The following is a 20,793-nucleotide window of genomic DNA, read 5'->3' on the forward strand; positions in this document are numbered from 1 at the left end:
AACAGAAAAAACAGGATTCTGCAAAACTTGAGTGCAAATCTAATAACTTAAAATGCTTTATTGATAAAAACTTTACAAAATAACTTAATTTTACAAAAATAGAACTAGAACACATTCAAAGTCGATCACTGCGGAGTCTGCTTGGCACGAAGTTTCTGTAACGTTTTCTGTGAAGAGACAGTAGAAGAATATTCTCGAATCAACAAGTTTGGTGCCTGCAGTTCTCTAATAACCATGTTGTCTTTAAATATATGTATATAATTTAAGAATCTTACCTTGTGGAACTCTTTGGCCTTCAGTCTGTTTTTTGCATACGCTTCCTGTCTGTTCCTGATTGCTTTCTGATGCTTCACCTCCTCCAGCTGCTCGTACAGTCTGTAGAACCGCACAGATACACTGGATCATTTTGTTTTGTGAATGCCATGTCTTTATGTGTCATGCAAGTAATCGTGTTTTAGGTTTAACACTTGAAAAATGTATCCTATCATACTAAGAAAAAAAATTAAACTATGTAACTGAAAAACGTTCAGAGCCACATTTGTTTTAGTGTATAGTAGGTTTGTATCAGATCGGTGCTCGGTATCAGCCAACAGTTCAAGTATCAGGGAAAAAAAATGATACCAGTGAATAGTAGCAGTGCACATAAACAATATTTACTCCTAACGGACAGCGTTGAGGTTAAAAGCTAATAATACTGTGTTCAGTACCTCTGAGTTCTCTGGTGCATCTCAGAAACATCCAGTTTTCTTTGCTCTGTTGTGCAGATCTTCATCTCACCCACCTTCTTCAGTCTGCAGTCGCTCACTGAGGGAACACAAAGATACACATTAGCTGCACAGATTGCTGCAGTAGGTTAATACCTCTGCTATATTTGTTCACCACTTACAAAAATAAGCACTGATTTATGACTCAATATTTATATGAAACTCAACATGGCACAGTACACAGGAGTTGGGTGTCAGGAAAAAAAAGGCCCCTGTGCCTACAATCAGCACCAGCCAAAAGCTGGTTAAATATACAAGTGGTTGGTAGATTTGATTCATGCACAAGCAAAAAACAAAAGGTAATCTATTGAGTGGCTGGTAAAATTTGAACATTCACCAAACAGAGTGTCTGTTTTAAGGGACATCGTCGAGTAAGTTTCTGGATTTTGCATCAGGAATTTAGAGAAAACAAATATTTCTCAGAAAACATTTACTTGTCCCATCCTCCAAAATGAAAGCAGATTAGTTTCAGGAAAAATAATCCTACAAAAACTACCAAACACTATAATGTCCCATATTCTGATGAACCGTATCTCAGATTAATTCCCCGTAGTTTATTGTCTTATCTTTAGTAATGGATCAGAAATTTCAGTGTCTTAATACACAGCTCTGAGGGGCTGACTGTCTATTTAATGCATCTTACAGGACACACATTACTGTAATCTATTTTACCTGCCATTTATTAACTCATGTTTTCATTTGAGGGCGTAAAAAATATTGCCTGAACACCATCTATCCCACCTCTCCCTGTTATTGAATACATTTCCTCATCAGTATTTTTTCTACAGTTTGACTCCTGGAGGCTCTGCAGAAATATTTTAAAACTGCCACTTGTGCAGAAACCACTGATGTTTTGTTGATGGCTGCGCACAGTGCAGCAGATCAGATTAAAGATGTTTCACGGAGGGGAGGGGCTGCGATCACTGTGATTTTGGGACTAGTAGTTTAAAGTTTCTTAGTAGCATTAAGTTCAATCAAAAGGTACATTTTGAAATGCTGCTTTAAGTGCAAATGTCCACAAGGTGATACACATTGTCAGTTCTTTTATCAGAAAGAACACAACAAAAGACTTGTGGCCCTGCAGAGTTTCTCTTATGGCGCCTCATTATACACATGTAATGATGTGAATCAAAGTGTCAAATACCTGGAGGGAGAAGCTGCACCCTTTTCTGCTTGATGGAGGCAGATTTCTCAGATTGTTGCTGCTCAGCCTGTCCTCCTTTTGATGTGGTATTAGTCCTCTGTAGAGGCTCCGACTTGCTCTTTGCCTTACAGGTGATTGGTTGAGAGTCTTTAGCTTTAGCCTGCTCTCTGGCCAGAGCCCCTTTGGTCTTGATTTCCTCCACCCTGTGTGAGGATCTCTGGATCAGAGCTCTGCGCTTCTGCTGGTGGACCTCCTGCAGGCCTCTGCTGGGACCCCACTGAAACTCCAGGAGCATCACTGAATGGAGAGAAAATACACTCTTCACTACTTTATAATATTATTCTGACTGAGAAAGGATGGTAAATTTTTAGATTGTATGAAATGAAAAAAAAAGCCCTATTGAGTACATCAAGTTTTGCTTTTTGTGTTTCTGATCACATCCGTATTTAAATCAGAAGCAGGTTTCCTCATAATTCAGCATTACCAACAGTGTCGTATTTCAGTTATCAGTCTGTTGTGATTTTACCTGGATGCGTTTCATTCTTATCCTCTGGAGTCTCGTCCGGTAACAGCGTGGATTCTGACACCTAAAGAAGACGAGGTTTGTGCTCAGAGATCAGAAAGTCAAAAACTAAACATGTATGGTTGAATGACACTGGCGTGAACGGTCACCTCTGTCTCCTGGTCTTTCTGTCCTTCCTTTCTCAACCCATCTGTATGTTTGTCTTCCCACTCTTCATCAGTGATGGTCGTCTCTTGGTCCTGCAGTGTGGAGTCCGTCAGGCTCACCAGTGTGATCTCTGACTGCTCCAGGATGCCCTTCTCCCAGGCAGCTGCCTGATAGAAAGACAACAACACACAGAAACACAAATCAGTCAATGACATAATACTCAAGTTATAAATATAAGTAAAAGAGGACCATAAACTTTAAAACCAAAACAAAACTGTCAGGAAATAATGTGACATTTTACTCTTTTCAAGTACTGCAAAGTGAATATTAGGGATTAAACGATTACATGGTTTCATGATAAACTGCAGTAAAATTCCTGAAAGTTTTCCTATTTCAGTTTAATGACTGTCCAGTACAAACCAAAGTTAGCAGCAGTGACCCAGATGCAGGCGTGTGTGTCAGTGAAAACACAACATAAAGGAGATTGTGTCATTTCAAATCATTGAGGCACATTTTAACAAAAATACAATTAATACTGATAATTGGGATAATTTTGGTCAGTATAATCACACTGTTCATACCTTTCACCTCTAGATAATAAGATTATGGCTCAGTATGACAGGCTTCTCACCAGTGTTAGGAGTATTAAGATCTTTTACTTCAGAACAAGTAGCAGACCCATTAGGCAGAACAGCTCATGTCAAGTATTATGATGCATGAGCTGTCAAAACTGAAGTCATTAAAATTTTGAGCATAGTAACAGATTCTAATCTTCCTTTTTTGTCATTTTAACTTTAAGCAGTTTAAGTTACTTTGTAAATATTCTGGCTTTTGGCAAATTTCTTTATCCATCTGTAGTGAAATGACTTGGATTAGTTTATGACGTGTAGACGCACACAGACGCACTGAGCTCAGTTCAAGTGTAGAAACCATCATGAAACGTATTTCAATTCAATACAGTTCAGGTTCAATACTTTTACATCACTGCTCAGTGTAACAGACACAAACATGCAACAACCACCCACCCACCCACCCACCCCCACCCACCCCCACTGCAATATGGATTTTTTTGTGGGTGTCAGAAACACCAACTGGATTATACTGGGGGTTTGTGACTCGAAAAGGTTGAGAACCAGTTTATTGCTGGCGTCTGTATGTTTTAACGTTGTTAAAATATGGGAATGATCAATTAAAAAGTATCACCCCAAGTGCAACTGCACAGGAGAAAACTATCAATCAAGTTGCAACACGACAACAAAAAACAGAACAGGTTATCACAGACAGTTTATCTCAAACATAGAACAGGCTCACGCTCTTTCATTGCATATTGACCAAAACTACGCATTCCTTTATAACCTTCTAATGAGCCCCTGGACAAGAATACATGACGTACCAGTATCTTCTCTGAGACAGAAACAGTTTTCCTCTGGTCTGAACTCTGCTCAGATTTCACATCACTGCATGGCTCCTCTGGCTGTGGCATGTTCATAGGCTGTGTATCATCAGACAAGGTCAAATTTGACATATTTAGAGCTGTGAGCTCTACATCTGTCCTCATGGTGGGAGACACCATGAGGACAGATTCGTGGGGGTGGCACTGAGAGGTGATGAGCTGGGAGAAAGAGTCATGTAAGGCGGAGGAAGCCGTCACGCAGCTGGACGGCTCCTCTGTTCTCAGGCGCTCAGGAGACGGTTCAGACTCAACAGAAGGATCCTCGTGTGTTTCAGACTCTTCAGAAGGAGCCTGACTGGACGGCTGTCCTTCAGGAGAGTCGGGGACATCGTGTTCAGGCAGGTGAAAAGTCATGGAGGGGTCAGATGTTTCATTGTGGGTGACCTCAGCCAGTAGTGGATGGAATGAGTCTGAGCCTGGAAACACTAAAAACAGTGGAACACATGAACAGCTAAGTTTCTATCAAGGTAAGAAAAATACCTGCAAATACAAGACAGCTGACATATAATACAAATAGCATAAATTTGATTCAGGTAAAGTGAAGCAAAAAGAGTTCATGCAGTTTTTTACTGAGACTACAGATATATGTTGTACATGATGATAATATGATCACCCACCCATTGTTTCATCGGGTTATATTTAAGAATCTTGAAAACATTTTTAAGACCACTACAAATTAAATTTAAGACCAATTTCATACTGACAAAAGAGTACAAGGGCTATGAGGGAAAAATCAGATTAAATTATGGTGTGGTGTCAAGCTGAGGGACAAATCCTGACCAGGCTGTACAGTTTGCATTAATGGTTACTGGTTCCATGCTGCTTTCATTTTATAGTAGTTTCAATGTGACTTAACCAATTTTTACCCAAGAATACATTTAAAGAGACTGAAGTTAACACAGCTTTATAAAAGTAAGGTCAACTTCATAATCCTATCATTTTTTAAGACCTGTTGAAAATTGTATTTAAGATATTTTAAGACATTTTTAGGCCTAAAAGTCTAATTATTGGACTTTAAACTTTAAGGACTCATGGAATCCATACCCACCATTAGGTCTTTTGTCATATTTGAATTAACCATAATTACTTGAATACTTTAAACCTTACCCTCAGCCCTCTCTGGGTCCAGGTCCACTGGACTGGTTTGGATCTGCAGGGTCTGGTCCTGTGGATGTGGATTCTCATCCGGGACAGAGGCACTGTGTGACGAGGCTTCAGGAGGCAACGCTGGGTACGACGGGACACTGGCTTCAGTCGAAACACCAAGATCCACATGTGTTCTTTCACCTACAAACAGCAGATTAGTTGATAAGAAAGTCAGCTGTATTCATTCCTAAAGAGCTATGTGCTAATGAAGGTTCACTGACTGCCAAACAAAACCCGAAGACGGGCATTAATGTTTCACCACAGGGCAACAGACAGGAGGAGTCCATCTTTAGTCTCAAGATTTCAGTGCACATCTCTAGTGACCTCATACAGTCCTTTATTTACCTGAGCTTCCACTGCGGTGACCTGCAGACTCATCCAGCTCCCCAACCAGCGGTCTCATCCGGCTCTCCTCTGCACCTTCATCCAACCATGTGGTCGACTGCTCTGACAAAATCTGACCCATCAGCTGACCCGCATAAAAGTCCTGACCACCACTCAGCCAGTGAGAGCTGGACTGATGGGAGAGTCGACCAATCATTCGACTCAGAGTGGAGTCCCATCCACCTTGATCCAGGCTCACTGAAACCGGCGGCCCTGGCAGCTGACCAATCATGGACGAGTGAGCCGATGGCTGACCGACCAGTTGCTCCATAGCTGAGTCCCTGTGGTCACCAGCCAGACAGGATGACTGGTCAGCCAGCTGGCCAATCAGAGGTCGGAAAGAGTCCTGCTCCTGACCCTCAGCCAGTGACGGGTCTTCGCCTGAAAAGTGTTCAAGGACCGGACTGACTGAACCGTCCCATTCCTGAAACAAGAAAAGTATCAACTGAATGCTGCATATTTTACAGCAAAAATATTTATGACCAAAGTCGGAAATAAAATGGAAAATATGCCAACAAGTCAAACAGTTTAGAACTTTTTAACTGCAGTAACACAGATATACAATATAGTTTACAAGTATATTATGGTTGTTATATGTTAACAAATTAAGATTTTTTCCCAAATGTTCACAAAAAAAACATCAGCATTAAAACAAAGAAAAAGTGGATTCACTGACCCAGCCACTTGTCTGTGCTCCTGCCGTGTCTGTGGGAAGAGTCTGACAATCTGCAGCGTTTTCATTCCCCCCTCTACTCTCTGAGACTCGAACCAACGATTGCTGAGAAACTGAAGAACCATGTTCCTCCACATATGAGCCATCACTGTCTGCAGAACAAAAAACGGAAAGGAAATAAGACACCATACTAAAATTATACAGTCTTCTGGTGTAAAATATGTGCAACAAGCAAGAATGACTTGTTTAAACTAAAGCATGTTTGTGCAAACCTATAAGTGATGGGCTAAGTATGCTTCAAACACAGGACTAACTATCCACATTTATACAAACCTGTTTACGCCTGCCATCTTGGGTGCTGTTCAACTGGACAGCTCTGAGTACAGGTGTGAGATCAAATCACTCAGACCACATTCAGAGATTCAACCATTTCAGAGACCACATGTGACCTCAGTCTTTCAGCAGCAGCACCAACACTGAAGGACCACCTACTCAACTGACACCCTGTAAGTCTGATTTCTATTTGGTTGACAGTGATGCAAATTACATGTTTTGGCTCTCATGTTTGTGAACATACTGTTTCAACTGCCTTCTTGTAAATTCTGCATTAAATGCAAAACATTAAGTTGTTTGTTTACTTGTAAACAACGCCGTGACACTTTTACTAAAAGTAAAATCCCAGTGCACTACAAAGTTCTCCTGCCAATGGAGCTCAGTGTGGCGCTGAAGTTAAATCTTTGCACTGAACAGCCAAATGCACATTAAACGGACAACATATTCCTTGTGTTTATTTCCATATAGAGCGAGGAAGTGAGATCCGATCACGAGTGGCCACTCAGGACACTTTCTAATCACAGGCATGAACTGACATTGTTGGAGCTGTCCTCCTGTGATCAGATCAACCATATTATTGACAGCAGGCTTTTTACACAGTGTGTGTCTGTTTTCAATCCCACTGTGCCATTACACTTACTAGGGTGTTTGAAAGCAGTGCAGCAAAGGATCACCAGGAGACAGATGTGACAACTGCTATCAGTCTACCAAACTGAAGACAGAGCAGGTCATCCTGTAGTAAACATGTGCAGCATGTGTAGTTTACCTGTGGTTTTTCCAGTGGTGCTGAGGGAGATGTTGAGCTCCCTTGTGTATTTGTCTATAATGCGTTGGATGCTGCTGTCATTAAACAGTCTCTCTACAGCTGGACCAGGACGGCCTGCAGCTGAACTCTCCTTAGCACTGAAGCTTTGACCGGACGGAGACGAGACATCGAGGAAGTCTGCTCCTTCTTCTTGTTCCTCTTGTCTGAGGGGGGAAGATTTATCTAATGGAGGAGTGGGAGAATAAAAACAGAGAAGAGCAGATTTAGGATCTAACAAAGTTAGAAACAACTAGCATGTTGTCTGGTGTGTATGAAGTGTGGGTCCTGTGGACAGTATCTCATATTGTCACTACATTCATGTACAGCAGCACCTATAAAGCTGCACAGGCTACTTTTCTGGCAGTTCTTTTGCTGGATTTCTCAAGATTCAGAGCACAATCAGCCAAAACAAAAGGACAACAAAAGACAGAATCCTGCTGTTCCTCACCGGTGTTTAAGTTCTGCTCAGGATCGGTGGTGATGTAGCTGCCAGTGGAGATGGTGGTGGAGGAGAGGCAGTCAGAATCAGGAGGCCTGTGTGCAGACTGACACAAATACACACACACAAAATAAGGTGTTAAGGACATAAACATAACAGACTCACAAAGCCCAAACACAATCAAGTGACATACTGTGGAAACAACACACACATGCTTATATTTAAAGATTTAAGATTTGGAATCACAAAAATGTAGGGCCTCAGAATTTTATTGAAATTGCTATGGATGCCACATCCAAAAAAGAGAAGTCTCGAAAACAGAGAATTCAACAGCTGTGGCTCCAAGCAAATTTTTGAAAAATGTTTTTCCGCCAAAAATGTCACTTTTGACAGTGAAGGTTGCTGATCCTGAGACTAGTGGAGGGTAAAATATTCTGGATTAAGAATCATGGTGCTGCAGAGATCACTCAGCCTACATTTCATATCATCTACCAACTTAAGAAAAATCTCTGGTACAGATTCTAGCAAAAGAAAAACAGATAGCCACAATCGATCAAAAAATATATTTTTCAGTGAAAATGAAAATTACTTGAAGTAGAGTCAGTCCTGCTGTTGGCTTTTGGTAAATCACTTCATCTGTAGAGAAATAACTTACTTTGGATCATTCCAGACATAAACACAGACTCACTGAGCTCAGTTCAAGTGTAGAAACCATCATGAAATGTATTTTGACTAAATACACTTCAGGTTAAGTAATTTTACATCATTGCTCAGTACACAGAAACACACACACTAACACTCTTACATGGACACCATACAGACACACACAGACACAAACACACAGACAAAAAAAGCTTCTCAAGCATAATCATAGGCTGCAGATACAGCACTCAGATTTGGCTAGTTTTCATCATTGATCCACATCATGTGAACCTCAGAGGGTTTAAAATTAAATTAAATGCAGAAAACACTGGTTCAATATGCAATGAAATGTGTATCAGTCACCTGTTTCTAAAGTACCATCATGTGTCTGTATAGAATGATGTTGAAATGGGCATGAAGTTGCAACATGACAACAAAAGTCAAAAGATTCTCAACGTAGAACAGGCGGACATTCTTTCACTGCATACTGACCAAAACTTTTCATTGCCTTTTAACTTCGTCATCAGCCTCTGCTGCAAAAGTTTGCCCCAAAGTGGTTACCTCTGTGGGGGATCTGTAGCTTGTGACTGGAGGACCAGAGTAGTCCGCTCCTCTCCCAGAGTCAGAGGAAAGCAGCGAGTTTATCCTCAGGACCGAATCTGGAAAAAGAAATGTTCCAACCCACTTTAATTTTCACCCTTTTATTTTCTAATCAAATTAATACTCTTTTCTTTTCATCTGTATTGTTTATCTCATCACTCTTCAGCTGCATTCTACATACCAGAGTCTGAGGATTCTGGAGAGGTTCCTGCTCCCATCAGCAGCCTCTCCCTCCAGACGAGCTGGCTGGACCTCCCTGAGCTCGTCCCAGAGCCGGCCGGTCTTTCAACAGTCCGCCGCTCACTGCCGTACGAAGAGGGTGTCCGCAGCGTCCTGTCAGAGGCCACAGATGATTCTGATTCCTCATGTAGATCCAAGTCCACAGTAAGTGAAGGAACGGTCACACAATCCTCTGGACCTGGAGATCACAAACGGAGACAATCCAATCAACTGATATCCTTCTCCATAGCTAGGTCACATGGTATTTACATGTGTTGTTTATGTGTTTCTGGGCCTGAGCTGACCTGTGATTTGGCTGCTGTTGACTGGTGTTTCCACCTCTTGAATAGCACTGAGCTCATGTTGTTCAGTCATCTCCATCATGCCCAGCCTGACGCGGGTCACTGGAGGCTTTGCTGCCCGAGAAGGAGGGAGGAGTCCTGAGGGGAGAACTGATGCTGGAGAGGGTCCAGCGGGAACACTGCTCTGAGAGACGGGATCTAAATGGAAAATCAAAAAAAAGTTCACTCTACAATTTTAATGAAACTACAGTATTTCATAGAGTCTCTAAAAGAAAACTTTGATATTTTTCAACCTGGATCCTATTTTCTCAGACATTTGTGTCTAAGTGACTTATAAGGACAACAATTGAAATTGGTCCAGTATTGAGGTAGGGCACTGCAGTCCACAGAGGTGAAACTAAGCTTCTCTGTCAATTAGCTGCCAGCTAAAATGGATGACATACAGGCAAGAGCACTGAGCACTGTTGCCAAGTTGGACATTTGGGAGAAATTTTGTGTGATCACATTAAAACATTGGATAACATTGGAGCTGTGCAGGACTTTGAATAGAAACTGTGACAATAAAAACTGCAATCTAACGTGTCAGTTACCCGTGTCACCGGTGTTAGATGGGGAGTCAGTTTTATCCTGAGGGTCTTCTAGGTGTGATAAAGTTCCTCCATTGGTCTCCTCTATAGCTTTAAGCAGAGATGCAAGTAATTTAAGGCGAGTCTGACAGATGTTCTCTGAAGCATGCTCATCACTGGCAGCCTCTCGAACGGGCTGTGGGTGAGAAAACACAGCAGGAAAATTATTTTCGTATGCGCTGGAATTCTGTTTAAATATTTAAAAAGGAAAGCTGATCCTCAAAATCAATCAGACTCAAATATTTCAGCTGAAGTTGTGTAGAAACAAATTCTGTTTGACTCCTGTACTGTAACAAACAGCAGGGCAGTAATACTGCCCTCACTTACTTGTGCATCAGTATGAATCAGAGCCTGCAATGTCTCCCTTTGTCGCCTCATCCGCTCCATCTCCACCTCCCGTCTCTGACTCTCCTCTTCTTGCTGTCTCTGCTGCAGCATCACTGCCTCCCTCTGCTCCAGCATCCGCCTCCGGACCTCCAGCAGCTCCCACCTCTGCTTCTCCTCTTCTTGCTGCCTCTGCTCCAGCTCCCATCTCCGGACCTCCTGCAGCTCCCGTCGTTGCCTCTCGTCCTCTTGTTGCCCCTGCTCCGGCTCCTGTCTCTGGACCTCCAGCAGCTCCCGCCTCTGCCTCTCCTCTTCTTGTTGCCTCTGCTCCAGCTCCCGTCTCCGGACCTCCAGCAGCTCCCGCCTCTGCTTCTCCTCTTCTTGCTGCCTCTGCTCCAGCTCCCATCTCCGGACCTCCAGCAGCTCCCGTCGTTGCCTCTCGTCCTCTTGTTGCCCCTGCTCCAGCTCCTGTCTCTGGACCTCCAGCAGCTCCTGCCTCTGCCTCTCCTCTTCTTGCTGCTTCTGCTCCAGCATCTGTCTCCGAAGCTCCTGCAGCTCCTGCCTCTGCCTCTCCTCTTCTTGCTGCCTCTGCTGCAGCAGAACTGCCTCACTCTGCTGCTGCACCCGTCTCTGAACCTCCTGCTGCTCCCTTCTCTGCCTCTCCATCTTGTCCTCTCTGGAGCTCAGGGGCCCAGTCAGCAGGGAACCATGTGGCAAGATCCCAGGCTTAACTGCTGCATGACTTGGAATCAGAGCTGCACCATCTGTGATGCTGAGGCTACGGGCTCGGCTGGGATCAGAGGTTGGGTGGAGGGGGATGCTGGTTGAGTGGTGTGTTGTGTGCAGTGGTTCTCTGGTGACTGGGGACGCTCTCACTCCCTCTGGAAGGTGCTCTGTTACTCTCTCCATGATGCTGTCAGTCAGCAAGGCAGAGATGTCTGGTCTCTGGCTCCTGGAACTGTTTGAAATAGACTCCATTTCATTTGGCAGCAACCGGGAGCAAACCCTCAAACTGGAGCCCGGAGGATGGGGAGGTGAAGGCAACCTGTTAAACTCTCTTGTGGGAATTTCCACAGAGGTTTGTGGTTTGGTATGGATGTATGCTGGCACTGAAGGAGGTGTAGGGAGTGGCAGAGCAGGTGGGAGATGTACAGGCTGAGTACTGTGCAGAGGAGGGTGAATGAGGCCTGGAGGCGCGACAGTGGGCCGCCAAGTTGTAGCAGTCATGTTGTAACGAATTTGTAGAGCTCGCTGATATTCCTCCAGTCGCTGACGAGCCACTTCCACTGACCTCTGATGAATTCTAAAATAAAAAGATGGTCCAACAAATTAAAAAAAAAAATCAAGCTAATTTCATTTACAGGGCCTATTTTCATCAGTAAAAGTGATGCAATATCTAAGAGGGGTGAATTATTCTGTCTCCTGTTGAGATCTACTTTCAAGAATAACTGCATGGAAAAGTGGCTAAAGTGGCTGGTTAATCACAAAAAGTACTGTCTTCTAGCTTCAAAATCCAGATGAAACAGCATTAGCTAGCTTCCTCAAGCGAGACACAATGTTGGGAGGATATGTGATATATTGGTTGAAATTGTTTGGATCAGGTCTACGAAAGCGCCTCATTCTGTTTTACAAGATGGTTGATTTTTATTGTTAAATAGGTGCACTGCAGAGGTGATCTAGAAAGTGTAAAAAGGGGTTTTTTATTTCCTTTCGACTTTAACACACCTGTTTTGTTCCAGCAGCCTCTGTTGGTATTCTCGAATCCGTCTGGTGTGGTCATCTTCACCTGGAGGAGGCACCAGCTGGAGAGTGCAGAGGAGGAGGTAACACTTATTCATCAGTCTGCTCTGTGCTGAACACACTTTACATAAGACATCTTAAAGAATGACCCAGTAATACCTGTACATTTGACAGCAATTTTGAGAATGGCATTTATTTGACTTATTTTGATGTCAAATTCAAATTGAGCTGAACAAAATTTTGTATCAAAATCAAAAATCACTATTACAGAACTGTCTTCATCAGTCATTGCAAGCAGGCTTAAAAACCTCTCAACATCCAGGATCAGATCATTAACTCAGAATGATGGATTCCAACAAATTGTGAGTTGATACATAAAGACAATATGAGAAAAAAACAAGTGAGAAATAACCTTGGATAGATCCTACCTCACTGGTTAGATCAGAAGTGACAGACATGACCTCCTGCTCATGCACTGGTACTTCTGGTTGGTTAATCTGTACTTCCTGGGTCACAGCAGCCTTCAGATGTTCTCTCTCCTGTTGGGCCTCAAGCAGCATCTGCTCCAATTTGGCCTTCTGCTCCTCCAGCTCCTGAAGCAAAACCACCTGCTGCTGCTTCTCCCTCTCAAGCTCCTCTTCCTGGACAAAAAAAGAAAGTTTAAAAAGAATGATCACTACCAAGCTGCAAAAATAATGACCTATGAAGCTGATCATAGATCCAGTGTGAAGTAGAAGGAAAAAAACATTTCAAGCATCAGTTGTTGTTTAACTAAAAGGTGAGAGCCTATATAGTTTTATCTAGTTCTTGAACCAAGCAAGCAGTTCCCGCTCAATCTGCACCTCCCCATCCTGTGGCAGTCTTCAGAGGATCACACTTCTTCCATCAGCCCAGCATGAGGCTACTGTGTTCCCCTGCTAGATGTAGATACAAAATCAACCAGCCCCCCATTATGTTCAACTTCACTTTACTGATGATTTTTTACAAGAGAAAACCTTCAGTATGTTGGCTCCAAAGATTAATCAAATACTAAAGGTATTGTTTTATGTTTAAATCAGAAAAACTATAATGCAGACAGAAGCAAAGTCTCTTCTTAAAAGGCATGACCAACGCACTCCTGCTTTCCATAGAGGCCGGACTAATTAAGTAATGAGGAACACCTGGTTTAATACTGACCAATTGTTAAAAAAAACACATGAAGTCATGGGATAACAATAAGATCCAGCTTTGGATTCTTTGAAACACTACAGAGTGAACAGAATAAAGGGTAAAACAATAAAATAGGCTGCTGTGAAAGACTGAATTAAACCTTAAAGCTCAGCACTCACTTGTCAGCTTTCTAATGTAATTCTTTGTTGTTATTTAATGTGGTGAAATGCAAAAAGACAAGCCAGAGTTTATTGTCATGTCTGTCTCTTCACAAACACAACGAAGATTTACCATTTTTATGACAGCATACTGCATGTTTCCAGTGAGAAACTGACTTTCCAGTGTCTCAACAACATCTTTTTACACTGTGATCTAAAAAATATCTCTGGATATACAGTACAAGCATGTAAACCTGTCTGATTACCTGTGAATGGCAGCACATACTGCTCCTGCCTACTTTTATATGTACATTGTACAAAAAAACAAACCTGACATGTATCATATAAATAGAGATTAATACACACCCTTTTCTTTCGTTCTTCTGTAAATTCTTGGATTCTGTTGGCGAGAAGATCAGGACGTAGAGTATCTGGTGCAGCTGACTGCTCTGCTGCTTCCAATGCTGAGAGAATTAAATATTAAAACTCAAAATTAATTGATTAATCTTTTCAGTCATTTTTCCGGTAAAAATATCAAACATTTGCTTTTTGCTAAATGTAAAGATGTGACGCATTTCTTTGTCATTGATAACAGTAAATGAAGAGACTTTGGGGGTTTTTTGAAGACGTCACATTGGGCTCTGGAAAATTGTTAAAAGCATTTTTTTTACATTATGAATTTGTGTAAACAAGAAATAAAAACAATGAAAGCAGGGTCAAAAAAAGTCAAACCAAAAGGAAAAATCTCAAGATCTTCTAACATCAAAATAACAAATGTATTACATTGAACAAGCCATTCCAAATTCATTTTATTACCAACAATGAATGACTCACCAGGTGGTGAGCGGGCAGCCTCAGAGGGCTCGGTGGGGGACTGTTTGTCTTTCTCTTCGCTGGTCAGCGAGCCCGTGTCAATGGTTGAGTCCCTCTCTGGGATCTGATCGGTGATGGCGGTTGGTGAATCGGCGGCAGGGACGTGACTGCTGTGTTCGGTCCACTGGTTCCTCTGACTCCTGATACGATCAAGGAGTTTCTTCAATGCCCGTCTCGGAGCACGTCTGGATGGCTCAGCTGCTTGGAAAGAAAAACGCTGAATGCAGTTCTAGCTTTCTACAGATGAGTTTCAAAAAGAAAGTCAGATTGTATTATGAGCTGACGGAAGAATTTACACAATCTATATAATATATTCATGTCTTAATAATGACTTTGTGGTAATGCCAACGAGTAACTGGCATTTTTTAACAAATCTTGTAAAAACTCATGAATGTAGGTTTTATATGTGCCTGGTGCTCCTCTTTACCTTGAGAAGATGTTTCCTGCTCGGTGCTACCAGCTTCTTGTTCAGCATCATGTTGTGTGTTTTCTGTTCCCGATGGGACGACTTCATCCAGTGTGACGTCCAGCTCCTGGTCCTGGCTGCCCGTGGACGGAGCTGGCAGCGGCTCGGGTACCAACTGGACCACCAAGTCACCTTTAACCCCTGGGGTCAGACACAGAGGCACCATTAAACAAATGAAGTTCAATACAATGATGATTTGAGAAGAGTTTCACCTTCTGGCTGTTTCAAAAATATCTGCATGGTTTTGAGCAAAGCTACAAGTACTGAGAAATGATAACAAATACTTGTTTTTAATGACTACAGAACACATTCATGGCTAAATACTACAAACCACTGAACAGTCCTTACTCCTCTCTCCAGTGTACATGTCCTCAAAGGCAAACTCCATCTCCCTCTGGAAGTCCTCCCTCACCTCCTGTTTCTTATAGAGAGGCTGGAAGATCTGAGGAGGCATCTGTGACACCTGCTGTCTCCTCCTCAGCAGGTCTGTCTGCTGCATGTGCTCCAGTTCAACAAGCAAGCGCTCACGATCCTAAAGGGGATCATCAAAAACAGATCAGGCGCAAAATACTCAATATTTTTTATACAAAGAAAGGAATTAAGTTTTCCCTAACTTAAAACTTACAAAACTTTTTTTTAATGGAGTCCAGGGTCAAACTTTTTTCCCCACTTGCCCAGTCAAGTAATTGAGTCAGAATTCTACTTGACCAAACTCAGTTTTTACTTGCCCCTGTACAAATTGTTGCATTTATTAGTGGTTCTGAAATAACAAGACTAAAGTTAACTGTCATGTTTACTCTAGGGCTGCACCATCTATAAAATGTGAGAAAAAAGTGAAAAATGTCCATCCCGTTTTCAAAGTCCAAGGTGATGTCTTTAAAGGTCTTTTTTGTCAGTCCAAAACCCAAATATTCAGTTTAATATGGTAACAAATGAAGAAAAGCAGGAAATCTCCATATTTGAGAGGCTGAAAACAACATTTTTGCCCTTTTGCATGAAAAAATTACTTAGTTAATCAAAATAGTTTCATTCTTTTTGCCAGTTGCCCAAGTTGCTAGATTTAAAAGCCAGACATGGCATTTTATTTGCCTCGGGCAAGCTCTACTGTTAAACCCTGGAGTCTGAGGCTGATTTGCCTGAAATTACTCACACTCAGGTTTTACTCTACAGGACAGAAATCTGATCTCAATGAGGATAACAAGAATGTATTAAAAACACCAGGTGGAAACACAAAGGCAAGATTGGATCATGTATTATTCAGATAACATATCCTGAGACAGATCCAATTTTAATACCAGATCTAAATGGGGTGTTACAGGACAAAACATCAATGTACACTTTCTAATACAAACCACTACAATCTTTTCATTACATAAAACATCAGTCTTCTTACTTGGCGAATGCTCTTTTCCTGCTGTCAGTCAACAGTGTTTGCAACAGTGATGGAAAACAGCATCAGAGCAAACCATCTGACAGATAGGTGTGAACATTTTAGGTGTCTCTCTGCCCATAAAGTCAAGGTCGTACCTGCGCGAGATGTTCCCTCCTCAGAGCCTGCTTCCCTCTGAGTCGAGCCTTCTCAAGCTGCTCCTCTCTCCTCCTCTTCTCCTCCCTCTGTAAGTCCTGCACTCTCCTCAACTCCAACTCAGCTCCCTCGCGGGCATTAGGCTGCAGACACATACACAGATTAGACAACTCTGATAGGTGCAGACTAACAAACCACGTGGTTACATGCATACAGTAATAAGAGGGCTTACCTGCTGTGGGTCAACTTCTCTGTCCACTGTGCTCTCAGGCATGTGGTAATGTGTGGTACCGAAGGCACTGATATCAGATTTCTTTACTATGTGTGGCTTCTTGGAATCGATGTTCTGCTTGAACAGGAAAAGATGGTGTTACCTCAACTCCTTATCATTTTATAATGAATGTTGGACATTACTGAACCACTTGGCGTTATCTCATTTCTATGAAACCTTAACAAATTTGGCAAACCGATTCTCCCCTTAAGGAAAAATTTGAGCTGACATATTCACATTGGGCCAAGTAAGAACAGGAAAATACTGTCATTCATAAACTGATTGGGCAAATCACCTCAATAGGGTTTGGGGCAGGTGGAGGGAGGCTGGCCACTTTTGCTGATCTTTCCTTTTCTGCCTGTAGCGCCTTCTTTCTGGCATTGATGGATCTAGAGAAAAGAAAAGGAATAGACTTAATGTTCAGTGACTCCTGATTGAATTCAAACATTTGAACATCTTTAAAGCAAATGTATGCACTGCTGCTCACCGGCTTTGCCTCTCATGGTCTTTAAGCCTCTGTGATTTGAGCTCCCTCAAGGCTTCTCGATAACGCTCCTCTGCTTTGGTGTGATTTTCCTCCTCCCTCTGAGCTATGGCTGCCAAGTCCGGTTCCTTGTGCAAAATGACCACACACAACCTGAGTGATTTGGAGACTGTATTCATCTTCTAGTGAGATTGCCAAGAGTGATGGTTTTGTTCACATTTGGAGGAGTTCAGACATTCTCCTTGGTCTGCTGTGACAACTTTATTAACAGGTTTGTTGTTTTCGTTCAGACACAGAAACTTCCACTAATGAAGAGATGATATAGCCGCTAGAGCTGCACAATATATCGTTTGAGCATCATCATCGCAATGTACGTGTGCGCAATAGTCACATTGCAGGTCCTGCAATGTAGGAGGCAAACAAACTAAACATGTTCTCATCTTATTTCAAGGGTACCTGACACACACTGCGTGCAGCAATCCACCAATCACAAGCGTTCTTAATCAGTTTGCCAAAGCAGACCACGCCCCTGCATATGGAGTGAGTCGCAAGATCAGTGCAGGTTAATTGTCCACAAGATGGCAGCAGTAACATAAAGTGCTATTCAAGTCATCTTGTGAAAATTCCTGTATTTTTTCATATTGCAATATATATCGCAGGGTTAAAAAAAATCACAGTGTCAGTTTTTCCCAATATCGTGCAGCCCTAATAGCCGCAGTCTTTCTTTTATTAAACCATTGTTATCTTACGTTTTCTTTTGCACTCCTGTGTCCCTGACCGAGAAGCTGCAAGCTCTCCTCATATAATTTCTGCAGTGTGTTTAGTTTCTCCCTCTGCTGTCGCTCCCAGTCCTTCCTCAGCTCCTCCTCCAGCTGCTCCAGCTCACGCTGACGTCTCTTCTCAACATCTGTGCGGATCTGCAGCGCGATGTACCGCTGCTGCTCCCGCACCTGGGTGTCAAAGCACAATAGACATATACTCAGTCTTAAAACAACAACTGTGTTTGATAACTGTTCATGGGGGTGTTTCTCAGTAAGGTGGCTAGAAAAAGCAAAGACATATCTGAAATGCCTTCAACAATGAGCACTGTTGGAATTATGTCACTGTGGGTTAAAGTCCAGAGTGATTCATGTAAACTTTCTTTGTATCATACATGCTGCAAATGAATGTGAAAGATGAATAAGATGCAAAATAACACAACTTCAGATAGGACCCAGCCTGTAAATTATTTGATAGCAAGAAAATCTGATCATTAGCATCTTCTAGGAACTTAAGTTCTTTATCATTTGGATGGTGTAACTTACACATATTTGCATACAACACATTACAGCCTCCAAGAGGTTAATATATTGTTTCAACACCTTCAAACTGATTGTCTGCCCCTCAAGTGTTTTTTACAGGTGTATTTTTGGGGTCAGTTTCTTTAATTTTATGTAAGTGACATTTAAAAAGAGATTTGATGATAAAAAGGTTACAGCCATGTGTCAAACTTTCATCATTGGCTTTGTTGTAATTACAGTGATTTCAAAAGCATACATGTTGTGTTAAATACTGTGTATACACTCAGGTATGAGCGCAGATTTGAAGTGCGCTTTAAATGCAAAAAAAATTAACTCATGTTCATAGTACAACAGTAAAGTAGAACTGCTGGGGGTTAACTTTGGAGAACACTGTGATTCAGTCTGGCAGACTGATTGCAAAACTGATTAAGTCTGCAGAGAAGCAAACCTGAAAACTATACTTAACTGTACTGTACTTAACTTGAGAATTTCCATTTTAGCAACTTTATACTAATGCTAAACTACATCTGATAGGGAAACATTGTACTTTTTACTCAACTACATTGGTCTGAGAGTCTAGTTACTAGTTACAATTTTCATACCTTTTCTGTTCAGTGAAAACAATATATCTCCAGATATATTTATTTAGAATATTTGTGATAATGATGATAGTTGGAGAAATGTTCTCCAACTTCTCGATTAAGCTCTTTAAAAAACATTGTGGGCCATCTGTTGTCACAAAGCTGGAAACTTGACTTATTAGACTAACATATGATGATCTTACAGAATATGGTGCATTGCTGTGAATTGATGTGCCTAGTAGGACACAAAGTAGTTAAAATGAGCTCAACCTTTAACACCCACAGTTAACAACATAGCAATATACACATAAAATAAGCAGTAATACTAACCAAAAACATTATATACACACATATATTGTACTGTACAATGAGTACTTTCATTTTTCATACTTTAAGTATTTTTTTCCCATCAATAATGACACGTTTTAAGTCAAGTAATGTTTTGAATGCAGGGCTTCTATTTGTAGTGTTAGTTTGTACTTAAGTAAAGTATGGTCAACAAACCCGAGTTACTAAATTAGGCCTGACATAACTGGTAACTTTTCTAAATAAAACACTCCTCGGGTGTTTCTATAAGAAGCTGTCAGTTGATGAGAAATCACAGACATGAAGTGAAGCAGAGGACCGAGAAACACCTGAAAGGAACTTGTTCTGTTATTATCATCCGACATTAAAGTTACCTGCTGTATTCGCAGTTTTCGCCTCCTCTCATGTTCCTCTCGGATCAGCCGAGCCTCTTCATTAGGGCTCAGTCTTAATGTGGCCACTTTTCTCTTCATTTTCTTCAAATATGCCGTTGGACATTTCCCAAAAGAAGGAGCAACTCCGTCAGCCGATGCTAGCTAATTAGCTAATGTTAGTTAGCTTCACTGTGTTGCAGTGTTTACGGACAACGTTGCCACCATTAGCTCGAGCATTTGTGCGGAGACATAGAAGAAATACGAATTAAATGTGTGAATAACGAAGAATGGGCCGAAATTAGACTAATTCAACCTCAGAGGTTTTGTTTATCATCTCAAATCCATGCCAACCAGAAAAAAGAGTGACCGTTTTTGTCCCAAACGTCACATCCGGTGGTTTAAACTGCCCGCCGTACCCTTTTCCCCGTGCTGATTTACTTGGTTCCTACCATCAGTGGTTCCTACCATATAGTAAATGGGTTCATACAACATTACGTTTGTCTTAAAGCATTTCTCACTTAAATTACATGAAAAAAAACGATGACTCCGTCTACAAATCAAAACTATATAAAAGAAAATAATATAAAGTTCCTAAAACTGCGAACAGCTTCCGAGCAAATCTTGGCATGTCCAAAATTTGTCCTGCCAAAGTGCACCCAACTCATAAGTTTCCTGTCAGACACTGAAGAGTCAAACACTGTTAACAGCTCATACATGTGGCTGTTTTGACTTCATATCGAGATTTTCACACATCTAACACTCATCCATACTGATGAAAAAAAATGTGGATGCAAATCTTGGCAGGTCCAAAATCTGTCTTGCCAAACAATGCATCCACCTCGTGTGTTTCTAGCCTCTGTTGACTTGGCAAAGAGAATGTTAAACATCTAACATCTAACAAGCATCTCATGTATGCTGAGAAAACAGGTCCAAAACCTGTCTTGCCAAATAATGCATCCACCTACTAGATCTCTTTTCAGACATTCTATGGATTCTATGGACTCCTAGTAAATCTTTGAATTCAAACAGGTGGACTCACTGTTTAGTCTGTGTGTCCAATTT

At 41.7% G+C, this 20,793-nt stretch overlaps 1 protein-coding gene across 1 annotated transcript; it reads right to left on the reverse strand.

The window, feature by feature from the left end:
* Positions 1-27: 27 nt before the first annotated feature.
* On the reverse strand, positions 28-20,127 carry cep295 (centrosomal protein 295). Its single transcript, XM_084717573.1, has 29 exons — positions 19,732-20,127; positions 17,940-18,140; positions 17,194-17,318; positions 17,002-17,095; positions 16,668-16,781; positions 16,438-16,578; positions 15,259-15,442; positions 14,872-15,051; positions 14,406-14,642; positions 13,938-14,035; positions 12,693-12,905; positions 12,250-12,326; positions 10,528-11,827; positions 10,165-10,336; positions 9,578-9,772; positions 9,235-9,471; positions 9,015-9,112; positions 7,821-7,917; positions 7,334-7,555; positions 6,238-6,386; positions 5,523-5,985; positions 5,139-5,318; positions 3,972-4,456; positions 2,581-2,745; positions 2,435-2,495; positions 1,909-2,205; positions 708-804; positions 276-375; positions 28-167 (listed from the first exon to the last, which is right to left on the reverse strand). Exons 1-29 carry the CDS (start codon positions 19,828-19,830, stop codon positions 126-128), a joined length of 6,123 nt encoding a protein of 2,040 aa, XP_084573699.1. The 5' UTR covers positions 19,831-20,127; the 3' UTR covers positions 28-125.
* Positions 20,128-20,793: the final 666 nt, after the last annotated feature.

The sequence above is a fragment of the Lutjanus erythropterus genome, chromosome 4 (genome assembly GCF_056507025.1).
Source record: "Lutjanus erythropterus isolate fLutEry1 chromosome 4, fLutEry1.hap2, whole genome shotgun sequence".
Taxonomy (NCBI): Eukaryota; Metazoa; Chordata; class Actinopteri; order Lutjaniformes; family Lutjanidae; genus Lutjanus; species Lutjanus erythropterus.